At 42.5% G+C, this 26,739-nt stretch overlaps 1 protein-coding gene across 1 annotated transcript in view; it reads right to left on the reverse strand.

Annotated features, from left to right (window-relative positions):
* The window catches only part of LOC144605582 (S-adenosylhomocysteine hydrolase-like protein 1), a 63,288-nt gene that overhangs the window by 33,132 nt on the left and 3,417 nt on the right, over positions 1–26,739 (reverse strand). Inside the window, exons 2-3 of the mRNA XM_078421013.1 lie at positions 2,897–3,008; positions 383–526 (exon numbers count right to left, since the gene is read on the reverse strand). Coding sequence (XP_078277139.1) covers positions 383–526; positions 2,897–3,008 — 256 coding nt within the window. The remainder of the gene's footprint in view (positions 1–382; positions 527–2,896; positions 3,009–26,739) is intronic.

Below are 26,739 nucleotides of genomic sequence, written 5' to 3' on the forward strand. Positions count from 1 at the left end.
TTTTAATAGCACAGAGTAGTAGGTGCTGGAAAAAGATGTTGTTGTATTCCGAGGCTATGGCCTATGGTCCTAGACTCTCCCATGAGTGGAAACATCTTCTCCACGTCCACTCTATCCAGGCCTTTTACTATAATCATTGGCTTTTAATTATTTAATACCACCTGCTTTCTCCTTTGTCTCAAAGGTGTGGTGGAAGTGAAGCAAGAGAAGCCGACACATATCTAATCCAGTACAATAGCTATGGTGAAACCAGTCCAAATGTCCCTGAAGGACTTTAGGCAACCCCTAAAATCATGATCGTTTATTTTTTAACCAAAGTCAGATAAGATTCCTTAAAGGTTAAGCTGCTGCCGCACCCAACGTAATCTCGGCCCCGTCGTACCTTGCTCGGCAATTTCAATTTCCCTGCGTCCAAACTCGGCCTGCTTGATGTTCTTTACACAGAAGTCACTGTTGCTCTTCGAGTTTGCCTGCTGCTTGTCCCTGGGAGATGTCTCATCATCCGAACTGTCAGTATACGATGCCGCTAAGGGGAGAAGTTTTTTTTATTAAAAAAAGACAACTTCAACGTGTCCAAAGCTTGTAAATGCAGAAAAAGAGATAACAAAACATGGCATTAATTTGCAAGCATTCCTTAATGCGTAATGAAGCACCTCGTGAACTTAATCGAACACCAGAAAAAGATACACAGAACGAGGGGAAAATGCATTTAGACCCTAATTCTTTACTGGTGTTCTTAGTGGAACACAAAGTGCTGGAGTAACTCAGTGAGTCAGGCAGCATCTCTGGAGGACATGGATGGGCAACGTTTCAGATGGGACCTTTCTTGATTGTCCAAGCTTCAGGAAGAATTATAGTGGGCAAATTTAGTCCATGCTATTTTTTTTCTATGGACGGAAAAAGGGAGATCCGTATACGCCTCATAAAACAAGCTAATAAAGGTAGTCACAAAATTCATGTTTGTAATCTGTCCCAAACATTCTCCCTGTTCCAGGCTGCCACTTAAGTTATTGGCAGAAGGAAGGGTGGGAAACCATGAAACAAAAGTGTGTTTTCATACAGATCCCACACTCTTCCCATTAACAAATCACTTCAAACGATATATTCTTACTGGCAAGTAACTTTGTTCCATAATTCGATTAAACTGAACAACAGCAGGAAAGTAAAAACTTAGTATTTCTCAAGACATTGACATTTGAAATGTGGGAAAATGGACTGGGGGAAAGCAGTTCCAGCTTTTTGTGTCTATCTATTTACTACAATAAAGTTATTCGCAAACTTGTGTATCAAGGGGTTGAAATGGATAGAAAGATATATCGTAAAAATATAGGAAAGGAAAGATCTTGCTATTTTGAGACTATTTTTGGGGTGGGGGAAGAATCTTGAGGGAAGAGGAAACATGCATTAACATAGGGCAGAATATATCAGCAACACATCTTTAAATAATGTGTTTCAAAGTTAAAATTTCATGAGTTTGTTTATGCAAAAGTGATTTTCTTTTTCGTATTAAAAAGTAAACCCTTCGGGTAAACCAAAATGGTAGTACAAAGAGCCTACAGTTAAGGAACATGACCGCAGCAGAAACTAAAAGGCACATGGGGTGAATTCAAACATTATCCTTATACAGGCACATTGGTTTTAAAGGTTTTGAATCAAACAGAGTTGGAACAAAGTTATAATGCAAAAATAAGGGAAGCAAATTGCTCCAAACCAGCGGGTCAGATGTCAAACAACTCCAATTTACCACTGGAATCCCATGAAGTGGTCTGATATCTCTCATGAAGTCAAGCAGATCTTGCTTAATTCTTCAATCCATCCCAGAATAATAAAATGGCAGTTAATACCCATTAAACTCCCCCATTGAATTCTTTAAGTCCCCAGATATATTCCCTTAAACACATTCAAAGTACAAAATCTATTAAAAACACAGTTTTAAAAACACCCAAAAAGGCTAATGCGAACTAGTACGAACTTCAACAAACAGGCATGGATTGTGAAGATGCCTAAATACCTTGGACTTCACAAGCCTACATTAGCTGTTAATTTGTACAGTAAAACTCTGATAATCCAGCACCCTCAGTACTACAATCTGCGAATTGCAGATTTGAACTCCGTTTGTACGATTAAGTCCAAATCTGCTATAGGAAACAATAGTCCAATAGCTGATTTTCCAGACTCCCACCTTTTTCCCCCCAGACTATTTTCCTGACAAATTCCCTTTATCATGTATCTGAACACTGTGGATGGCTCGACTGTAATCACGTCTAGTCTTTCCGCTAACATTAGCACAAAACAAAAGCTTTTCACTGTACCTCGGTACACATGGCAATAAACTAAACAAAACTATTGGACGTCACTTCTATTAATAGCCCGGCATACTTTCACTTTACCTTTTTTACATGCTACATATTGGGGTAATAAATTTTCCAATTAATTTGATGAGCATAAACAAAAAGGGTCTCGACCTGAAACGTCCCCTATTCCTTTTCCCCAGGGATGCCGGCTGACCACTGAGTTACTCCAGCATTTTCCGTCTAGCTTGGGAGCATACAAGCACTCTGGACCCTTGTTCTGGCTACAAGCCTATCCACGTTCTCGACCCCTGGTATTCCAGACCTCAAACCTGGCCATGACGGCACAACAGGCCTACAGTCTGAGACCCCTGGCCCTGATCACACAACCTGGATTCCCAACTCACTACCCAGTTCAATGAGCGATCCAGATGCTGGATTTCAAAACAACTGCCTGCCGGATTATTGGAGTTTGAATCATACTTGAACTATTTCAGAGTACAATATCTGTTTGCAAACTTAAAATAACGGAAAGTCCACAGTGGATGAAGTAAGATAAGAGAGGTGTGAAAATGCTGTCTCAAGACACAATTATGAGTTCTGACCTGAGCTGTAGCTGTCCGTGGACGATTGGGAAATGGATCGCGACAGAGACCGCCTGCCAGTTTTGGTGGGGAATCTGCTGAACTCCTGCTTTTCATCTGCAAACTGGATTTGCTGTGAAGAGTAATCATGTAGATAATTAGTCACCATGGCTGTGGCATTCGATTTATCAAAGGCAGAGCATTGTTGAAACACACAGGGATAGGGAGACAATTAACTCAATCTTCCTCATCTTGCCATCTTTGCTTGACTGCATGGGAATGACGAATGAACGGTTACTAGAGTCATAGAGTGATACAGTGTGGAAACAGGCCCTTCGGCCCAACTCGCCCACACCGGCCAACATGTCCCAGCTACCCTATTCCCACTTGCCTTCGCTTGGTCCATAACCCTCCAAACCTGTCCTATCCATGTACCTGTCCAACTGTTTCTTAAACGATGGGATAGTCCCAGCCTCAAGAACCTCCTCTGGCAGCTTGGTCCATACACCCACCACCCTCTGTGTGAAAAAGCTACTCCTCGGATTCCTATTAATTCTTTTCCCCTTCACCTTGAACCTGTGTCCTCTGGTCCTCGATTCCCCTACTCTAGGTAAAAGACTCTGTGCATCGACCCGATCTATTCCTCTCATGATTTTGTACACCTCTATAAGATCACCCCTCATCCTCCTCTGCTTCATGGAATAGAGACCCAGCCTACTTAACCTCTCCCAATAGCTCGCACCCTCTAGTCTTGGCAACATTCTCGTAAATCTTTTCCGAACCCTTTCAAGCTTCACAATATCTTTCCTATAATATGGTGCCCAGAAATGAACACAATGTTCGAAACGTCTTATACAACAGCAACATGACCTCCCATCTTCTATACTCAAAACTCTCGACTACTCTCCACAGTAAAAGGTGATAAAACAGAGGCACCATAGCAAGCACCCAAGAGTCAGCATACAATGTACATAGCACCAGGCTCTTTTGTCCACAATGGCCATACCAAACATGATGCAGCTAAACTAATCTCCTCTGTCTGCACCTGATCCATATCCATCCATCCCCCGCACATCCAAATGTCTATCTTAAGGGTCTGAAGAAGGTACTCCAGCATTTTGTGTCTATCTAAAAGCTTCTTAAATGCCACTATTGCACCTGCCTCCACCTCTGGCAGTGCGTTCCAGACACTCATCATGATGTAATAACTTGCACAAATCTCCCATATATCCACTAAACACACTTTACATACATAACCCAGAATCATCAATAGAAAAATGTGAAACATGAAGGCACAAAATGCCTTACATTTGGATAGTGGTAGTGGGTGCAAGATTTGGGTTATCAGAAAACTGGAGAATCATAAGTCCAAACCATTCTTCAAAATAAAAAAGATCAAAGATGAATCTAGTAGCGACGCGCCTTCTGGCAGAAGTTAGAGGAAGCAGATTTAAAATGATGAGCAAAAGTGCCAAAAGGTAACAAAGAAAATCTTTATTATAGGTCATGTAGCGATGATCTGGCCACAAAGTGCTGGAGTAATTCAGCGGGTCAGGCAGCATCTCTGGAAAACGTGGAGAGGTGAGGTTTCAGGTTGGGACCGAACGGCTTCTTTTGTGAGAGACGATTTGAGTTTAGGAGCAAAGAGGTCCTTCTGCAGTTGTACAGGGCCCTGGTGAGACCACACCTGGAGTATTGTGTGCAGTTTTGGTCTCCTAATTTGAGGAAGGATATTCTTGCTATTGAGGGAGTGCAGCGTAGGTTCACGAGGCTAATTCCCAGGATGGCGGGACTGTCATACGATGAAAGAATAGAGCAACTGGGCTTATATTCACTAGAATTTAGAAGGATGAGGGGGGATCTTATAGAAACATAATAAAATTATTAAGGGATTGGACACGCTAGATGCAGGAAACATGTTCTCGATGTTGGGGAAGTCCAGAACCAGGGACCACAGTTTACAAATAAGGGGTAGGCCATTTGTGGAATTTTCTGCTTCAGAAGGCAGTGGAGGCCGATTCATTGGATGCATTCGAGAGTTAGATAGAGCTCTTCGGGCTAGCGGAATCGAGGGATATGGGGAGAAGGCAGGAACGGGGTACCGATTGTGGATGATCAGCCATGGTCACATTGCATGGCGGTGCTGGCTCGAAGGGCCTACTCCTGCACCTATTGTCTATGTATGTATAATTCAAGTCGTTATTTCAAATAGCACGTATGCAGACATTAGTCTGAAACTCAACCAGATAAGATGACTATGCATTCCTAAATTGAAATCCATTGAGGTTTGATTTGCTTATAGCCTGCCTGGACAAACTCCAAACATGATTGCCGCAACTCACCAAATGTCATCCATGCGTAAATTAAAACCAAGCACTTTAAAAAAATCTTTGTACACTTGATAAAAATTCCCCATAGTAACCGAGCTGAAGCTGTTAACCACAAAAGGGCAGCACAGAGGCACAGCTGGTAGAGCTGCTGCCTCACAGCGTCAGAGACCTGGGTTCGATCTTGGCCTTGGGTGCTGTTTGTGTGGAGTTTGCACCTTCCCCATGATCACCGGGTTTTCTCAGGGTTCCTTCGGGTTTAAAGGTTAATGGGCCCACTGTAAATTGCCCCCAGTGTGTAGGGAGTGGATGAGAAAGTGGAATAACACAGAACCAGTGCGAACGACTGATCGATGGTCGACCTGGACTCGGTGGGCCGAAGGGCCTGTTTCCTTGTTGTTTTTGTTTTTAAACGGGCCAGCAAAATTGTGCAGAGGCAGCTTGGCTGGCTGCACAAATGGAGACATAAAGCAATGGTGTCTGTCTTAATCCTCTGTCTGTATGATTTGATCAATGGCCTTCCTAATCAAATGCAGAGCTTCCAGAGTGCAAACTGCAATTAAATAAAAGTATCTGCACCTCTTCATCCATGGATTCAAACCAACACCAAATGCCACACCAACATTTTGTATTTCCTTTCTTTTGGAAAGGATACAAATTCCTCAGGATACTTTTACTTTTCCTCACAAAATAATTGTTATGTGTACTCGAACTATTATAGTCCCTGAAATATGAGCTCATGGCCTTTTAGTGTCCACCCATCCTGTGTCCTTTTGCAGGAAACTGGATACACAAATCAGATTTAGCACTACATGGTGGCACAGTGTAGATATGTTTTTTTTCTTCCTAATTCTTTATTTGCATTATGAACTAAGCTCTAAGTCTTACTGAATATCTCTCCTCCTCCAGATTGTTATTGTTGGGGTCATTCTGTGTTGGAGGACCCTGTTCATCCACACTGTCAATGGGATAAGGAAGTTACCAATAGTCATAGAGCCAAACAGCATGGAAACAGGCCCTTCGGCCCAACTTGCCCATGCCGACCAACATTCCCCATCTACACGAGTCCCACCTACTTGCATTTAGCCCTTATCTCTCTAAACCTATCCTATCCATGTACCTGTCCAAATGTTTCTTAAAAATTGAGATCGTACCTGCCTCAACTACTTCCTCAGCCAGTTTGTTCCATATACCTACCACCCTTTGGGTGAAAAGGGTGTCCCTCGGGTTCCTATTTAACATTTCTCCTCCCATCTTAAACCTATGTCCTCTGGTTCTTGTTTCCTCTACTTTGGGTCAAAGACTCTGCATTTACCCTATCTATGCCTCACATGATCTTATACACCTCTGTAAGGTCACCCTTGATCCTCCTGTGCCTCAATGAATAAAGTCCTAGCCTGCTCAACATCTGTGCCACCCCAGTGTCTGTCTCTGTGTTATATTTTGCTGATTGACTCAGAGTCAAAGGAGTTACACGAGTTATACTGTACGGAAACAGGCCCTTCTGCCCAACTTGCCCATGCTGACCAAGATGCCCCATGTACAACTCTTGTCTTGAACAGTTTTAGCACTTTGTGTAGAAAGGAACTGCAGATGATGGTTCACACCGAAGATAGACACAAAATGCTAGAGTAATTCAATGGGTTAGGCAGCATCTCTGGTGATGATTCTCAGTTTGATGAAGAATCTCGACCCAAAACGTCACCTATTCTTTTTCTCCAGTGATGTTGCCTGACCCACTGAGTTACTCCAGCATTTTGTGTCTATCTTCAGTTTTACCGCATTAATATGGAAGGTGCTAGTATGGCTAATTACTCCCTGATTAAACTTTCACTTGTCTTCAACCATACACTGATATATACTTTTTAAACAACCATTTAAAAGGAGCCTTACGCCAAACCTACCAAGATTTATTTCCTTTCTCAACAGAATATTCTCCTACTTCTCATAAACTGAGTTGGCGGAGCTGAGTTGCACCCATTCGCAGTTTAATCTTCCTCTTCTGGGTAATAAATGCTGATATATAACTGTCTTTTTTCATTTGTTACTTGCTTCACTTTTGAATGAATGGATGTGTGCACTCTCACGGCAATCTCCTACACATCACCACCCTCTCTCCCCTAAAAACCTCCCCATCCGTGGACAGTAGTTATTGCAGAAACTAACTGCACCTGTATTAAGTATAAAGAGGTTTCTCAGCCCATAACGTCGCCTATCCATATTCCGCAGAGATGCTGTCCGATCTGCTGAGTTACTCCAGCAGTCTTTTTTTTGCATCTGTATTAAACCCTCTCGTAGAGATCAAGAGTTTAGTTTATTCAATAAGAGATACGTTCATGAAACCACCGCAAGTCCACCTGATGCACCGATGTTCATTAGACAAGGATATCAGTTGTCCTTCCCCAATTTAGGCTGGATGCAGATTTATACCCACAAAACTGTGGTTATTCTTCCGAAACGGCCAACACATTTTGAAGAGAAAATGGGATAATGCTGGTCTCATCAGCAAAGCCCACAAGCTGTAATCTCTGAGGAAAGGTACCGACCCAAAACGTCACCTATTCTTTTTCTCCAGAGGTCCTGCCTGACCCGCTGAGGTACTCCAGCACTGTGTCTAAAACAAATGACTGGAAACCAACTGAAAACCATCTGAAGGAATTACTTTGCTGCGAGAGAAATCAGGCCAGTAAAAATTCAGTAATTGTTTTAAAAACTAATTATGCTGTTGGAGGAGAATATATTAAAGCAAAATCTCAAAATAAGATTTTTTTTTCATACATTCATGACCTGGGAGCAGAATTAGGCCATTCGGTCCATTATATTTACTCTGCCATTCAATGATAGCTGATCTATCTTTCCCTCTTAACCACATTCTCTTGCCTTCTCTGGCACCCGTACCAATCAAGAATCTGCTGATTTCCACTTCAGAAATATCCATTGACTTGGCTTCACCAGTTGTCTGTGGCAATAAATTCCTGATTCACCACCCTTTGACTAAAGAAATTCCCCCTCATCTCCTTCCTACATATGCTGCAACCTGCTCATTTGGAATCAATAGAGCTGCAGTTATACTTATCTGCACGACTGATCAATTCAAAGTAAAACCCCTTCAAAGGTTTTCACGTGAAAAGCATGCTCCCTTTCACAAGTAGCAGTCTCCACTCAAGATCGCCAAGTCAACCTTAAAACATCCAATGTTAAATATCTCATAAGAAAATTGAAACTGTACCTTAACATGCATACGAGACATTTGTCTTGCTTTTGTATCGTGGAGTGTGATCCACCCCACAGTGTATTTTTTACAATTCTCAGTTTCACAGTCAACTCACTTCCTAAGGACTGAATTATCAAACCTCCACCCATATCTTTGAGTAAACTTTGCTGCCAAATAGATTGAGTCACCAGACCTGATTTCCTATAACCTTCCAGAGACATTCACAAAAGCGCCTTCATATTAACTGATTGTGAAATTTCTTGAAAGCTTCTGATGGTCAAAATTGCCAAGACTTTATAATTGGTCATAAAATGGATGCAAGTTTTAACAAATTTGTCTCAATTAAGAGGATAAAATGACTTTAATAGGGTTTATTCAAACCTTCCAACAAGGAAATACAGAGCAAAAGTTTAAATATATATATTTTTGTCTAATATAAGAAAATAACTGCAGATGCTGGTACAAATCGAAGGTATTTATTTACAAAATGCTGGAGTAACTCAGCCGGTCAGGCAGCATCTCAGGAGAGAAGGAATGGTTGACGTTTCGGGTCGAGACCCTTCTTCAGACTGATATCAGGGGGGCGGGACAAGGAAGGATATAGGTGGAGACAGGAAGATAGAGGGAGTCTGGAAACGGAGCTGGAAACCACGAGGCAGAAGATGGAGGCGCACGCAAGTCCCAAGAAAGCAGATGTGGCTGTGGTAGCGCGTCTGGGTTAAAATGTGGTCGTAGAGTTGGAGGGCAGGAGAAATCACAGAGGGGGAGCAGTGAGAGAGCATGTTGCTAAACTCTCGTCGAAGAGAGGAGGAGAACTTCTTCAAAGTGGACATACCTTGAGGAGAAATCACAGTGGAGCAACAGGTAGTATAAGAAATATGCTATTTTTGTCTTATTCTATATGTATAATCAGCGGTAAAATCTAACTAGGTAATTGCACTAACATCTCACGCTTGTATTTGGGCGGCATGGTGGCGTAGCGGTAGAGCTACTGCCATACAGCGCCACACACCAGAGTTCGTCCCGGGTGCTGTCTGTGCAGAGTTTGTACGTTCTCCCCGTGACTTGCGTGGGTTTTCTCCGAGATCTTCGGTTTTCCTCCCACACTCCAAAGACAGACAAGTTTGTAGGTTAATTGGCTTGGTATAAATGCGCAATTGTCCCTAGTGTGCGTAGGGTAGTGTTACTGGTTGGTGTGGACTCGGCTTCTGCGCTCTATCTCTAAACTAAACTAAAGGTCATCAGTCCTAAAACTCTGATTCAATTTGTTTTATGGTTCAAACAAATGAACAAGTAACAAGCAAATGTGAGAATGTAGAACAAAGAACTGCAGATGCTGGTTTGTACCAAAGATAGACACAAAGTGCTGTAGTGACTCAGCGGGTCAGGCAGCATCTCTGGAGAAAAGGGATGGGTGATGTTTGGGGCCGAGGCACTTCTTTAAACTGAAGAAGGATCCCGACGCAAAACGTCATTTGGTGAGGGGAGAAAATAGTTCTATCTTGGGTGGAAGGGGGGGGGGAAATAGTTTCCTATATATTTAATAGAAACCCGAAGGGTAACATTTTTATACAAAGGGTGATTGGTATAGGGAACGAGTTGCCAGGGTAAGTAGTTCAGGTAGGTAAGATCTCAACGTTTAAGAAACATTTAGACAGGTACATGGATAGGATAGGTTTAGAGGGATATGGGCCAAATGCAGGCAGGTGATTACCCTCTTCAAATGTCCTTAGTCATACCACATTGCTTAATTTGACCACAGAAATGTGATCACAGAAACAGGGACATTCCGCAGCACTCATGAGTGCACAGAGCAAACAGGAAAGGTTAAATACAAATGATTTAAAAATCCTGCATGCTTACAAAATCTTTGAAGGTCATCGATTTAACATCAATCTTTCTAGCCCAGACTTGTAACTAAGAATACTTTTCACATAGTCATAAAGAGTCATAGTCATACAGCTTCGACCCAACTTGCCCACAATGCCCTATGTACACTAGTCCCACCTGCCTCTAAACCTGTCCTATCCCCATACCTGGCTAAATGTTTCTTAAACGTTGCAATGGTACCTGCCTCAACTACTGTCTGAAGAAGGGTCTCGACCCAAAACGTCACCCATTCCTTCTCTCCTGAAGGTGGCTCACACTTAATTAAACTTTCAGAAAGATTTTTTCTTGCCATTTACACTAATCACAGGGTGAACACTTTGCAGTCGTGATCCAGCTACACAGAATGTCCTTTTAGGTATTAAAGTTTTCACAAAAGAGCCTTTATTCAACAACAGAGAGGGTGGAAGTCTTAAATCAAAATTGGTCACCAAAACAATAATTACTGCTTAGAAACATAAATTATTGTAAACCATGAAAAAGGCAATCTATAGGCCTTGTTAAGTGCTTGGGATTAATTTCCACCAATAATCAAGTCCAAGTAAATCAGGAAGTCTCATACCCATACACGTTAAACATTTAATGCAAAATGTGATTTTTTTGGTGGTATCTTTACTGTGTACCTCAAAAGGTAAACATTGGGAGCTCAGTGACCATAAACTGTAGACACATGGATTTTCAGATGCTTGAATTTTGAGCAAACAACAGTGCTGGAATAACTCAGCATGTCAGGCAGCATCTCTGCACAACCTGGACAGGTGACATTTCGGGTCGGGACTCTTCTTCGGACTGATATATTTTTATCTTTCCCTTTCTACATGCCCGAGATTATGTCTTAAGAAAAAGGTGCTTTCTCTTTGCTTTAGATGTTTGGGGCTGATTACTAAGCAATGATCTTAGTTTAGTTGATTGCTGGAGTAACTCAGCAGGTCAGGCAGCATCTCAGGAGAGAAGGAATGGGTGACAGCGAAAACCTTTATTGGTGCGTGCTATTCAGTCAGCGGAAAGACAATACAGATGCTCCCTGCCTTACGATGCTTCGACTTACGAGCCGCATGATCACGTGTATTCAATGCATTTCGACTTACGATATTTTCAGTTTCCGATGGGTTTCCCGGAACGTAATCCCATCGCAAGTTGAGGAGCACCTGTATATGATTACAATCAAGCCACCCACAGTATGGAGATACAGAATAAAGGGAATAACGTTTAGTGCAAGATCAAGTCCAGTAAAGTCCGATTAAAGATAGTCCGAGGGTCTCCAATGAAGTAGATGGTAGGATAATATATGCAGACACAATTGATCTATTCCACAAGATGTTCTCTGTAAGACATAAGTGCACATTTACAGTTGATTTGCACTGTCAGCCACAATGGCAGCTCAGTGGAGAAATTACAGCGAGTTGCACGTCAGCAAGTTCCAAACTTGCATTCCTGCACATTCTGGTGTCAAAATGTACCAGAGGTCAGACATTTGCCCATCTGTCCTATTCTTTCCCCCTCCCCTCTTTCCCAGAGCTTACCAACAGCATTCCACGACATACTGAACCACGGGTCAAACTCACTTTGGAGAGAAGCAGGCAACACTTCAAGTCTCTGAGATCAGCATTAGAAATTTAAGAGCGAGCAAGATTACAATTCTGGAGGGAATCTCTTGAGTTTGCATTCAGTGAATTTTCCATTCCAGCAGCGGCTTTGGAGAAATCCCGAGGACAGCACAGCGGTAGATCTGCTGCCTTACCCGAGTGTGATCCTGACTATGGGTGCTGTCTGTTCGGAATTTACACGTTGTTCCTGTAAATGGGTGGGTTTCCTCCCACACGCCAAAGACGTAGAGGCTTGTAGGTTAATTGGCTTTGGTGAAATTATAAATTGTCCCTTGTGTGTGGGATAGTGTTATTGTGCAGGGTGTTTGCTGGTTGGTGCGGGCTCGGTTGGCCGAAGGGCCAGTTTCCGTGCTGTATCTGTATTAGACTTTAGTCTAAAATTCTAAATCGTCTAGGGTCACTAATGCACAGGTGCCTGCTGAAATATGGACTGATGGTTGTATTCACTTTGCATGTTCAACTCCATTAAAATCAATGGAACAGAGTGCGCAGAGAGAAGCAAAATTGGCAGTCAATAATCCCACATGCTTTGCACCAGCGAATAACAAGTAGCTTTTGCCTTTCTTCCCCCACCCCCTCTCTATTTGCCAGTTAATAACCTTGGAGTCGATTTGACAACCATGTTTATTGTGCCTTTGAAAAGCAAGTCAAACGACAGCGTGCAATGCAGTCCGATAGCTATGGAAGGTTTAAGTGGCAATCATCAATCATATTTTGCATCAATACAGGAGAGAAAACTGTACAATTTATATTGTGTGAGACACCAGATTTTCATACAGGGGTAGCTGCTAAGAAAAAAATTACCACAGAAATTTTAAACAGAGCATTGGACCAAAAAGACCACGGGCTTGATGTATTCCTTGGTGTACAAGAAGTGTTTGGCCCATATCCTTCTAAACCTTCAGATTGGAGAATTATCCAGACCAGAAACATCACCTATCCAAGTTCATTAGGAATGCTGCCTGACCTGCTGAGTGACTCCAGCATTTTCTGTCTTTCCAATGATTCCACCATTATGGCGTTTTATTTTGTAAACTAGCATCTGCAGTTCCTTGCTCTCGTATTAAAAGTCTACTTGTGACTACATTTAGATTTATGTGTGGAAACTCACTTTTAATGCATTATTCTGATATAATCAGCATTTCTGGTAATGGATCAATGCAGAACGCATGAAATAAGAGGAACAAACGCACAAATCATTTAACCACAAGGTGGTTGGACTCAGTGACCCTTTCTTTCACACGTGGGAGAAATGCTATTACTGGTCACTCAGTTTAGTGCATTGTCTAAATTGTAGCCACCAAAGTTCAAAGCTCAAAATAAAGCCTGAAAAACAGGTTAGTCACTACTGCCTGGGGATCCAATGACGTAGGGTGGAGGAGGATATGTGTGGGTCTGCTCCTGTACGCTGACATGACTTTTGATCTTATGATTAGGAATAATATTCAATAGTCCAGAAAGTCTGCTAGTCAGCACCAGAGACCCAAGAGTATCAGATTATCAGAGTTTTACTGTGAGTAGATTTTAGATTTAGAGACACAGCGCAGAAACAGGCCCTTCGGCCCACTGGGTCCGTGCCGCCCAGCGATCCCCGCACACTAACACTATCCTACACCCCACTAGGGGCATTTTTTACATTTGCCCAGCCAATTAACCTACAAACCTGTACGTCTTTGGAGTGTGGGAGGAAACCGAAGATATCGGAGAAAACCCACGCAGGTCACGGGGAGAACGTACAAACTCCGTACAGACGGCGCCCGTAGTCGGGATCGAACCCGAGTCTCCGGCGCTGCATTTGCTGTAAGGCAGCAACTCTACCGCTGCACCACCGTGCCTTGTAGGGACCTTGCGTCGGCAAAGCCGGCAGCAATAATCAAGGACCCTGACCACTCCCTTTTCTCCCCTCCCCATCAGGCAAAAGGCATAGGAGTGAAAAAGCACACCGCCAGATTCAGGGACAGTTTCTTCCCGAATGATCCGACCACAACCAGAGAGCAGTCCTGAACTCCTATCTACCTCATTGGTGACTCTTGGACTATCCTTGATCAGACTTTGCTGGCTTTACCATGCACTAAACGTTATTCATCTACGTATCTATGAACGTAAATGGATTGATTGTAATCATGTGTTGTCTTTCCGCTGACTGGATAGCACGCAACAAAAGCATTTCACCGTCCCTCGGTACACGTGACAATGGACTAAACTAAACATACACAAAAGCGTGAAAAGATAAACTTCAAAAATACATTTAAAACCCCATCGACAGGTACTGTTTGACCCTTCTAGATCACAGTGCAACAATAGTTAATAAGTACGTGAAAATTAGTATGTTTAGTGAGTATTCTTTTTTTAAATCTGCCCCGAGATGCAACTTTTTCACATAGAAGGTGGGGAGTATATGAAACGAGCTGCCGGAGGACGTAGCTGAGGCAGGTACTGTTGTGTCAGAGGTTATGGGGAGAAGGCAGGGGAATGGGGGTGAGAGGGGAAAATAGATTAGTTGTGATTGAATGGCAGAGCAGACTCGATGGGCCGAATAGCCTAAATCTGCTCCTAAAACTTCTGAACTTTCACAACATTTAGAAGGCATTCGGACGGATACACGGTTAAAGAGATATGGGGCAAGAGCAGGAGGGTGGGACTTGTGTAGATGGGGCATCTAGGTTGGCATGGGCAAGTTGGACCAAAGAGCACGTTGCCTCATTGTATGACTATGAATCTATATGCAAAGCAGCACATCACAGTGTTGTAAGGAAGAGATGCATTTCCTTCAACCTTGTATCCAGCAAAGACAAGAAATTACGCTACAATTTGCAAAATATTTTAACCTTTCAAGATGAAAGGCTGCTGCAATTGGCAAGAAACTGCAAGGAGTGAAATACTATTTATAGAATCGACAGTGAAAGTGCTTTTAGAAGTTCCTCTCACGACCAATGTGCAAAGCCTCAACTAACCTTACTGGTGAACGCAAGAAGGACACTTAATACGAGATCAGAATCATTTAATGTAACTATTCTGAAGAACTGAATGTCTCAGAAACAAAATACTGGGAAGTCTAAAGAAAATATCTTTCCAAGATTGAAACACTGCAATCTTGGGCCAATTCTCATCAACAGTTCATCAGCAAGTCCCATTCTCTAGCCTTGTAGAGGTGTCCAAGATCATGAGGAATAGAGGTGTCCAAGATCATGAGGAATAGAAAAGCTAGATTTACAGTCATTTACCCAGAGTACGGGAATCAAAAACTAGAGCTATGGGGTTAACGATTTAATAAGAACCCAAGGGGAAACTTTTTTTTTCAAACACAAAGGGTGGTAGGCATATGGAATAAGCTGGCAGAGGAGGTAGATGAGGCAGGTACTATCACAACATTTAAAACAACATTTGGACAGGTACATAGATAGGATAGGTTTAGAAGAATATGGGCCAAACGCTGGGTAGTGGGACTAGTGTAGTTGGGGCATGGTAGTATAAGAAAATAACTGCAGATGCTGGTACAAATCTAAGGTATTTATTCACAAAATGCTGGAGTAACTCAGCAGGTCAGGCAGCATTTCGGGAGAGAAGGAAAGGGGGACGTTTCGGGTCGAGACCCTTCTTCAGACTGATGTCAGGGGGGCGGGACAAAGGAAGGATATAGGTGGAGACAGGAAGATAGAGGGAGATCTGGGAAGGGGAAGGGGCATGGTGTTCGGCGAGAGCAAGTTGGATCAAAGGGCCTATTTCCAAGTTGGATGACTCTATAACTGCTGATCACTAAACCGTTCCAATCACCACTATTCAATGAAGAACAAGCACTGAAATTAATTTTGGTTGAATGTAATCATTTCAAACATTCTCTTTGTTCATTACAGAGTTTGACAGACTGGGCAGTAATGAATCACTGATTGACCTTCATGCTACTGTTTGGATTCTCAAAACAATGCAAGAATTTGACTGATTCTGGTTCAATGGAGCAGGATATTGCAACACCAGAACTAATCTCAGAATGAAGGCACGTAGGTTTTGTTCTCCCCAATACGCTGAAATTTGCTTGCTGCATCAAAAATCTACTCGTAACATCTGGAGAAAATTTTAAATGATTCATCAACACCTCTACTGAGCCAACCGCTCAGAAGTGGTCTTGAGTTTAATTGTTTATCCTGTGCCCAGATGAAGTGGTTCTGCAAACTGCGGGCACCACTGATGATGGTGATAATTTTACTAATGAGTACCAACTAGTGACGTACAGGCAAACGCAGAGGTCCTGAGACAGAATCAGATGTAATCCTACTGCACCCTATTTCTCAGCTTAAGTAGTCAGTGGTCATAATTTCTCATATATTGGGAGACAAAAACAAGGAAAATCTTTGTAAAGCTCCACTCTGGTTAAAAGACTTGCGTCCTACAGCACAGAAACTGCCCCCCCTCAGCCCAACTTGCCCCTCTAAGTAGTTCCATTGGTCTGCGTTTGACCTATAACTCTCTAAACCTTTCCTCCCCATGTACCTCTCCAAGTGTCTTTTAAAGCGTCTGTGGAATTACCGAAAACGTCACCCATTCCTTCTCTCCCGAGATGCTGCCTGACCTGCTGAGTTACTCCAGCATTTTGTAAATAAATACCTTCGATTTGTACCAGCATCTGCAGTTATTTTCTTATACTACCATGCCCCAACTACACTAGTGCCTGTCAGAAGGCAGTGGAGGCCAATTCTCTGAATGCATTCAAGAGAGAGCTAGATAGAGCTCTTAAGGATAGCGGAGTCAGGGAGTATGGGGAGAAGGCAGGAATGGGGTATTGATTGAGAATGATCAGCCATGATCACATTGAATGGCGGTGCTGGGCCAAAGGGCCTCCTCCTGCACCTATTGTCTATCGTCTATGTTATTATAGTACCTGCCTCAACTCCCTTCTTGTGCAGCTAGTGCCATATACCCACCATTCCAAATGAAAAAAGGTCCCCCCCCCCCCCCCCCAGGTTCGTATTGAATCTTGTCTCTCACACCTTCAACCTGTGTCCTCTGGTTTTTGATGCTCCTACTCTGTGCATTCACACGATCTATTCCCCTCATGATTTTATACACCTCTGTAAGGTCACACCTCATCCTCCTATACCCCAAGGAATTAAGACCTAGCCTGCCCAACCTCTCCCTGGAGCTCAGCTAAAGTCTTGGCAAACATCCTCATAAATCTTGTCTGCACTCTCGCCAGTTTAATGGCATCCTTCCTTTAGCAGAGTGACCGAAGTGGAACACTCCAAATGTTGCCTCACCAAATGCGGCCACTTATATATATTGAAATAAAAACATAATGGGTACTTGGAAAAAATTTCAAAAGAAGCCTAAATTCATCCAAGGTCAATATCTGAAAGGACAGCATGTAAAAGGATTCAAACATCTTTAGTCCAGTATTACTGCCTTGGAAAGAGTGGAAGGAAATTAGAAGAGCCCCTCAGCCCGCAATGTCCGTGCCGAACAAATTGCCAACTGAAACTAATCTCCTCTGCCTGCACGTGATGCATATTCTCCCATTGCCTGCATATCCATGCGCCTTTCCAAAAGATTCTTAAATGTCCCTTTCATATCTGCCACCACCCTTGGGCGTGTGTTCCAGGCCCCCACCACTCTATATAAAAATCTTCCCCCACACATCTCCTTTAAACTTTGCCCCTCACACCTTAAAATCATGCCCTCTCGCCTATGACATTGTTGAATTATTCCTGTCTTTAGACGCATAGATCTGAGCGGGCGGTACGGTGGCGCAGCAGTAGAGTAGCTGCCTTACAGCGAATGCAGCGCCAGAGACTCAGGTTCGATCCTGAATACGGGCGCCGTCTGTATGGAGTTTGTACGTTCTCCCCGTGACCTATGTGGGTTTTCTCCGAGATCTTCGGTTTCCTCCCACACTCCAAAGACGTACAGGTATGTAGGTTAATTGACTGGATAAAATGTAAAAATTGTCCCTAGTGTGTGTAGGATAGTATTAATGTGCGGGGATCGCTGGGCGGCGCGGGCCCGGTGGGCCGAAGGGTCTGTTTCCGCGCTGTACCTCTGAATCTAAAAATCTAAATCTATGCAAGGACATAACCATGAAATATAGGATATTCAGGAAGATTTCTAAATTACTGCGTAGGAAGGAACTGCATATGCTGATTTATACCGAAGATAGACAAAATATTGGAGTAACTCAGTGGGTCAGGCAGCCTCTCTGGAGAAAAAGAATAGGTGATGTTTCGGGTCAGAACCCTTCTTCAGACTGCTGTCCGAAACCCTTCTCCAGTCCACAGAGGGTTTCGACTTGAAACGTCACCCATTCCTTTTCTCCAGAGATGCTGCCTGACCTGCTGAGTTACTCCAGCATTTGTATCTATCTTCTCAATGACTATATATGAATTGTTTAATTATTGTTCCAATGCAGTGCGATTTACCCTCATAGTAGTTTTTCAGCGACATAAACACAAAGCTAGGTTAATGAGAATTTGGTTGCTATGATCCCGTTTCTGGACGTCATGAAAACAAACTAAACTGTTCAAGTGCGTGAACAATGTATGCAATGCTGCTATATTATCAATGCAAAAAGCACTTGAGATCATCGAATGATGTCTCCACTGAACGTAATAGCGGAATCATTGGGAAGACACAAAATGCTGGAGTACCGCAGCTTTTACAAAACGGTCAATTATCACTCATACAAAGGCAGACGACGAACAAAGATTCCACCGTGTAGAAACAAGGAACTGCAGGTATTGGTTCACCAAGGAAAGATACCAGATGGTGGGGTAACTCAGCGGGTCACACAGCATCCCTGGAGAATGTGGATCGGTGATATTTCAGGTCATGACTCGAGTCTTTGCCATTTCCACATTGGGAAAAAATGGTTCTGACTGTCTATCCTGTTATGCTTCATATCATTTTATTAACTTGTATCTCCCCTCAATCTCTGACGTTCCAGAGAAAACAATCCAAGTTTGTCCAACGTCTTCTTATAGCTAATACCCTCTATTCCATGCAGTATTCTAGAGTTGAGGTGAGGTTAACATGTAGTGGGAATAGCTTTAGGGCTTCAAGTAATACCGTACAGAAACAGGCCTCTGGGCCCAACTCGTCCATGCCAACCAAGATGTCCCATCTATGCTAGTCCCACCTGCCATTGTTTGGCCCATATCCCTCTAATATGTACTTGTATTCATGTGCTTGTCCAAATGACTTTTAAATGTAATATTCTCAACCCAAATCTTTATCCAACGTAGCTTTAAACTACTGGAACCTTGGCTTCTTTCTGAAACTCGTCAAACCAAAGTTACATTAATTGCAAAAAAATTCCATTCAACACTAAAATGCACCCACAACAATGCGACCATAAAGGAAATATCAAGAAGGAAAGGGAAAAGGTAGAAACAAAGCTATCCAACGTTTACATTGGATTTTATCCAGTTACTCCAACTATATACAAATCAGCGATTAACAGGTTTAGATTGGAATGTCAATGTTAATGCTATTTATTTTTCTAACCTTGGACGAAACATCATTTGAAAATTGCTTATCTAAAGGGTGTAGCCTGATGCAGTGATAACATTTCACACATAAACAATATGACTGTCAATTACTTAAAGTCCTTCATTGACCTTGGTGGCTAGTTTGTCTTATTGCAGCTACACCATTAACAGGGTAATCACTCTCCTACATTAACTTCAAGCTATTTCACACAAAAAGAAAAAACAAGGGCAAATCCTGTTCAAAATAATGAAAAAGGAAAATAAAAAAGGTAAGAAAACGAAACATAATTAAAGCAGCTGTACTGTGCCTCCCACAAGTTATTTAATATCTAATTCTAGCAACCAGTGCCAGACCTACTTCCAGATATTTGCTCTCCAAATGGGCTTCACAAATGTTTATCACCTTTAATATTTTTTCTACTCAATTTATTAAAGATGGCATCAGCATCTCCTTGTTTCTAAACTTTAATGTGCACATTTGTACAAGCGCCATGACTTTCCTCAAGGCATATCCTTGAGCTTATCCAAGCTGCAAAAAGTTTAAAACCCTAAAGAAAAACAACTGTACCATTTATACATGTCGGTCCATTAGACAAGCACAGCCTCTCCAAATTCTGGTATGCTAACTGGAAATCATTTCATAATTGTCAAACTTTGGAAAGGGAAGAATGCTCTCCAATACTGGTGTTGCACAGTACAAAACATCACTGTCTAAAAGTACCAAGTTGGAAACTTATTGTCTGTAGGCAGACGCAAATAGCAAACTTTCATTCTTGCTCCTTAATGAAGCATACTACTGGTGTCAATAAACAGAAAAAGGATTTTAAAGTGCCTTCTGTTTTCTAGATGTAGAGCTGAACTTAGAATGCTTCACAATCCCTCACAATGTGTAACGGAGTCCATTTGACATCTAGCTACAGAAATTGAAAGCACGTCACCGAAATTGAAAATATGTCACATTGTAGGGAAGGTCCTTTGAAACCTCTTGGCAAGAAAAATGGTTGAACGCAAACTGTGAATATTTACTCTGGTTTTGCTCAGGAAGACGATGCAAGAATGGTCTCGACCCGAAATGCCACCATTCCTTCTCTCCAGAGATGCTGCCTGCCCTGCTGAGTTACTCCAACATTTTGTGTCAAAGTCGATGCAAGCATTGGGTGCACTGGCAGGCATATCGATTGCAACGTGCCTCATCTTAATGAGGTCAACCTTTAGAACAATACAAAATTGGATTGGGCTTGCATGAAACAAAGGAAAGTAATGACATGGACACAAGGTATTGAAGTAACTCAGCGGGTCAGGCAGCACCTCTGGAGAAGATAGGTGACACTTTGGGTCGAGACTCTTCTTCAGACAGATTGTAGGCGGAGAGAACAAAACTGGAAAAGGGGAGAGGCAGGACAAAGCGTGGCAGGTAATAGGGGTCAATGCCCCAGAGGGGCAGCATTGAGAGAAGGTCTCACAGAAGTCCCATTGGAGAGAGAACTTCTACAAAGCAGATGTACCTTGAGGAGATTTCGCAGTGGAGGAGTGGAGCTGCAAAGGAAAATACTGGATCCATAATTTTTAGAATTACAGCACGGAAACAGGCCCTTCGGCCCACCAAGTCTGCACCGACCAGCGATCCCCGCACACTAACATTATCCTACACACACAGGGGACAATTTACATTTATAGCAAGCCAATTACCCAACATCTTTGGAGTTTGGGTGGAAACAGATCTTGGAGAAAACTCACGCGGTCACAGGGAGAACGTACAAACTCTATACAGACTGCACCCGCAGTCGGGATCGAACCCAGGTCTCTGGCGCTGTAAGACAGCAACTCTACCGCTGTGCCACCGTGCCGCACATCTGCTCTCCATTTGATAATCTGGGTCACAGCAATTGTGCATCACACAGCAATTAAAGAGCAAGTGTATAAATTCACACACTCGGGCAGGGCTCATTCAACTTCAAACACCACTAACCTTTTCTAAATATATTTCACTACAAATGTGAGGATGCTGTGCCAAATTTTGGGAATAGCCAGACTCAGTGAATATTCCATTCTCTGATCAGGTCACATTGACACTAAACAACTCTTTCAAGGCTGCCAAAACTCATTTGAATTCTTTTTCCTTTCAAACCACACAGAGAAAGAACCATTCTTGGCCAGAACATTCAGCAACATCAGGCACGTCTGGAGAGCTTTTCCCCTGATCATAACAAACGTTCTTTTTATATTCATGAAAAATTGAACAGATAATCCACACAAATCCTGAGAATATTCCTTGCAATCAAATGAATTCTCCCCTCCCCACCCCCACATTAATAACACAAACACTGCAGTGAATTTGGTGTGGAAGGACTTAAAAAATAAATCACCATTGCCTTTACAATAAGTCTGCACTGCAGTATTCTGCACTAATACACTGCTCTACACCTTTTTATACATTCATTATATTGAACGGATTGATACAATCTAAACCTGGATAGAGTGGATGCGGAGAGGATGTTTCCACTAGTGGGAGAGTCTAGGACCAAAGCCCCTAGCCTCAGAATAAAAGGACATACCTGCATGAATGAATGGCGGAGTAGACTTGATGGGCCAAATTGCCCAATTCTGCTCCTGTAACTTATGAAACCTGCATTCAAGAGAGAGCTAGATAGAGCTCTTAAGGATAGCGGAGTCAGGGGGTATGGGGAGAAGGCAGGAACGGGGTACTGATTGAGAATGATCAGCCATGATCACATTGAATGGTGGTGCTGGCTCGATGGGCCGAATGGCCTACTCCTGCACCTTTTGCAATTAAGGAAGGGGAACATTTTCTTCCAATGAGTGCTAACCTTTTGCTATTTTCAATCATTTCAGGGAGATTATCTTTTGCAAGCTAGCCCTGCATTTTGCACCCTAATAAAATTATCCAAAAGCTGGACGGAAAAATAGAATCACACTGCTGCATTACACTGCATCAGCAAACTGCTCAATGCCAATGCTGCAGTTCCATCACAAATATATGTTGAATCCAGACTCGGAGCCCAATGGAATACCAGTGAAATAAAGATTTACTGCAGAATTCCTGCATCAACATCGCACAACCAACGCAAAAACTCCTCACCACATACAGAAGTTTCTCATTGTTGTAAACTCTTGTTTCCTTAAGAATCAACAGAACCTTTCACAATGTGAAAAGAAGATCTTAACACAAGTCCTCACTCCCCAAAACATGATAATACCCAAAATAATTCAAATTCCTCAGCTTTCTATTGAGTGACAAGGACACAATATTGTGTCATAGTCATACAGCCGAGAAACAGGCCCTTTGGCACAAGTTGCCCACGCTAATCAACATGTCCCATCTGCACTAGTCCCACCTGCCTGCTTTTGGCCCATTTCTCTCCAAACCTGTCCTAACCATGTACCTGTCTAAATGTTTCTTGTTCACACTACTTCTGTTATCCCTCTTTCACATTCCCTACACTCAGGGCAATTTACAGAAACCAATTAACCTACAAACACGCACATCTTTGGGATGTGGGAGGAAACCGGAGCACTTGGAGATAACCAAAGCGGTCACAGGGAGAAAGTGCAAACCTCACACTGATAGCACCCAAGGTTAAGAACAAACTGCTGTGAGGCAGTAGCTCTACCAGCTACGCCAATGTGCTGCCACTAATATCAATCATTAGGAGGCACATGAATTCATAATGATATACAATGATTTTCAAATGGGGACACAAATTACTGCTGCACATCCTTATCAAATTGATCTTCCACACCCCAATTGCCTCAGTAGTTTCACAGGGTGAACCGGGGTAATGCCCCCAGTGCCTTAAAGGTCGACTGCAGGAAGCACCCCTGGGACACAAAGATGGCCGTGCAAGGAGAGGGACGTCAGTTCACGGGAACTACTCCAGAATATTAAGCAAGCGGGCCAACCGGGACTTTGAATAATGGCGCCAAATCATGGCGGCGCCCACATGGGTAACATATGCAAAAAGAATTTCACTGTGCAGTTGCATATTTGACAAATAGAGCACTATTGACTATTAATTCAATCCTCCAATCCACCCAAGGAGAGCCTGTTGATGGGACCCTATCTTTAAAATACAATTACGGTATTTCATTTTAAAGTAATATGCAGATACTGGATTGCCCAGTAGTCTCATTCAAAAGGGACACAAGTAAATAGCAAAATTATGGAATACAAAGAAAACATCAAATAGATTCTATTTTTAATCCATGTCCAACATACACTTCAGTTCTAGATGTGACACTTGTCATAATGTTTAGGAAGGAAATGCAGATGCTGGTTTACACAGAAGAAGGACACAAAATGCTGGAGTAACTCAGCGGGACAGGCAGCATCTCTGGAGAGAAGGAATGGGTGACGTTTTGGGTCTGAAGAAGAGTCTCGACCCGAAACGTCACCCATTCCTGCTATTCAGAGGTGCTGCCTGTCCCGCTGAGTTACTGCAGCATTTTGTGTCTGTCGTCGTATTGTTGATAGTCAAAGCGTGTTTTTTTTGTCTGCTCCTCTGTGATCATTGAGGTCATGGGACATGCAACTTGCCTGAACAACCATCTCCACCATGTCCAAGAGCTGAGACAAGAGAACATTCTCCAACTAGCCTGCATGTTTAGTGACCCTCTTCCCTCTTCACAATCAGATGGAGTCAACAAGATCGTCAAGACCATGCAGTAAAGAATATCGCTCCAGTCAACTGTACTTTTGAACCAATAAAAGGTTTAACATTCACAATTTAATAATGACTGGGATTAATCTTCCAAAGCTCCATTTAATTGCCTTTGAGAAGCGAAGTTTATGAATTTTATCTCGTGACTTTTCACCTCTCCTTGATAATTCCCACATTGTTATCATAACACTTAACATTATATTCCACTCATGACCCGAATGCTGAGATTTATATTGAACATCAACATACTTATTAATTTGCAATAGTGAATTCCAAACTCACTTAAAATGACATTTTATCTGAACCTCAAACAGTGTTCGTCCCTCCATGAATGAGGGGCTCCCTTTCCCATAGCAATCCTAATGGCTAAAGTAAAAAAATAAATTTGCGTCATCATTCTCACAAAGGAGAGTGCGAGTTTCCCAACCTAATCCTGTTTAGAGAGTTTGAATCCAGATGGCATCGTAATTGTCAACTAACATGGACAAGATTACATCTTGCAGGACAGCATGTTGGCACAACGGTGGATTTGCTGCCTCACAGCGCCAAAAACACGGGTTTGATCCTGACTACGGATGCTTGTCTGTGCGGACTGTGTACGTTCTACCTGTGACCTGCCTGAGTCCCAAGAGCTCCGGTTTCATCCCACACTCCAAAGACGTACAGGTTTGTAGGTTAATTGGATTGATAAAACTCTGAAATTGTCCCTGGTGTGTGTAGGATAGTGTTAATGTCTTTGGTCGTCCTGGAGGTTCAAAGGGCTTGTTTCAGCGCTGTATCTCTCTACTAAACTTTCTGCGCTTATCACCACACCAGAGGTCAATGAACCTACACACTCGCACGTCTTTGGGACGAGAGAGGAAACCGGAGCCCCCGGAAGAAGCTCACGTGGTCACAGGGAGAATTTGCAAACTCCACATGGACAGCAGCCGAGGTCGGGATGGAACCCGGGTCCCTGGCGCTGTGCGGCAGCAGCTCTAGCAGCTGTGAAACTGTGCCGTCCTGTTAATCTTACTACTTTTGATTATGATACGTTAACCTATCTGTCATAGTAATTGTTAATACAGAATTCTTGCACTTTCTTCACCCATTAATGTAATTACCTTTCTGATATAATTAATGAAATCTTCAATCAAAATTTGTATCTGCAGACACCAAATGCTTTTAGAGTGCTGCAAGTTCAACGACTTATGCTGGTTCACTCTTTTTAGCCCTCAACAATAGATCAAAGCCTAGTCTTGGTGCAATAAAAACTCAATGCACATGGCATTATGACTAACCGTAGCGGTAGAGTTGCTGCCTTATAGTGCCAGGGACCCGGGTTCGATCCTGACTACGGGTGCTGTCTGCATGGAAGTTGTTTGTTCTCCCGTGACCACATGGGTTTTCTCCAGGTGCTCCGGTTTCCCCCCACCTCCCAAAGACGTGCGGTTGTAGGATAATTGGTGCGTAATTTGTTCCTAGTGTGTAGGATAGAACTAGTGCATGGTGATTGTTGGTCAGTGCCGACTTGGTGGGCTGGAGGGCCTGTTTTCACGCTGTATCTCTAAACCAAACCAAACAAGGAAAGAGCAAGTGAAGATAAGCTCAGCGAGTAGTAGCTCTACTCAATAAGCAAACGTCTGTAGCCTCCTTTTGCTCTGGCATTTTAATTCATTCACATGTTTAAACTATAATGTTTTATTCTTAATGTTTTAATGTCTTATGATTTATTCTTAATTGTTTACTGTAAGTTTGTGTTGCGACTTGCGAGCAGAGCACCAAGGCACATTCCTTGTATGTGTACATACTAGGCCAATAAACTTATTCAATTCAATTTTAAAAAAATAATGCAACTGTCATGGTTCATTCTCCATAATTTCCAGTTTATCTGAGATTCTAGAGATCTACTGAAGAAGTTGCTTTGGAAACTCTGATGATAATGCCAAGAACATTTCTTTGCTATATGCAACAGAACAATAAAATTCTTACGCGCTGCAGTTTTAGAGGGCACATTAGACACAACAATCAATAATAAATATACCACAGATTATCAGTTATTGCAAGTAGACTAGACCATGATAGCGCAAAAAAAGCAAAGTACACAGAACAACCATAATAGTGGAAAGTCCTTGGTGTTCAGTGCCGAGGACGGGCTGTGCAGGGTGGTTCAAGAACCTGATTGCTGATGGGAGACAAATACCAAAATGTCACTATTTCCAAATCTGTTGCAAACCCTGCAATGCCCCTGGCAATCCAGTCTCCTATTCCAGCCCAGCACAGAACATTCCCACACAACCACTGAACGTAATTGCTCCACAATGGCAGCTCACCTATCAGTTGACAATGTCCTACGCATTGGAATGTTCTCCCTGCCCCTCCCTCCTCCACTCCTGTTCTGGTCAACACCTAAAAAAATCCTAGTATGTTTCAATGCCAATTATTCCTTTGGCCATATTATTCGGAAATGCGTAGGAGGGCTTTATTGGACCAAAAAATCATATAGAATGAAGTTAGTTTTTGTAAATAATCGTCGTGAATTGTTATAACAAAAAAAAGAGTTACTTTGGTACTTTTTAAACTTAAAGGGAGCAAACTTTATTTGTTCTAAAAATAATTGTAAACGTGTATTCCAAATAAGTCTTTAATAATTCCATTTTAAGTAATAACCCATCAAAAATTGCAAACAATGAACA

The sequence above is a fragment of the Rhinoraja longicauda genome, chromosome 24 (genome assembly GCF_053455715.1).
Source record: "Rhinoraja longicauda isolate Sanriku21f chromosome 24, sRhiLon1.1, whole genome shotgun sequence".
Lineage (NCBI taxonomy): Eukaryota > Metazoa > Chordata > Chondrichthyes > Rajiformes > Arhynchobatidae > Rhinoraja > Rhinoraja longicauda.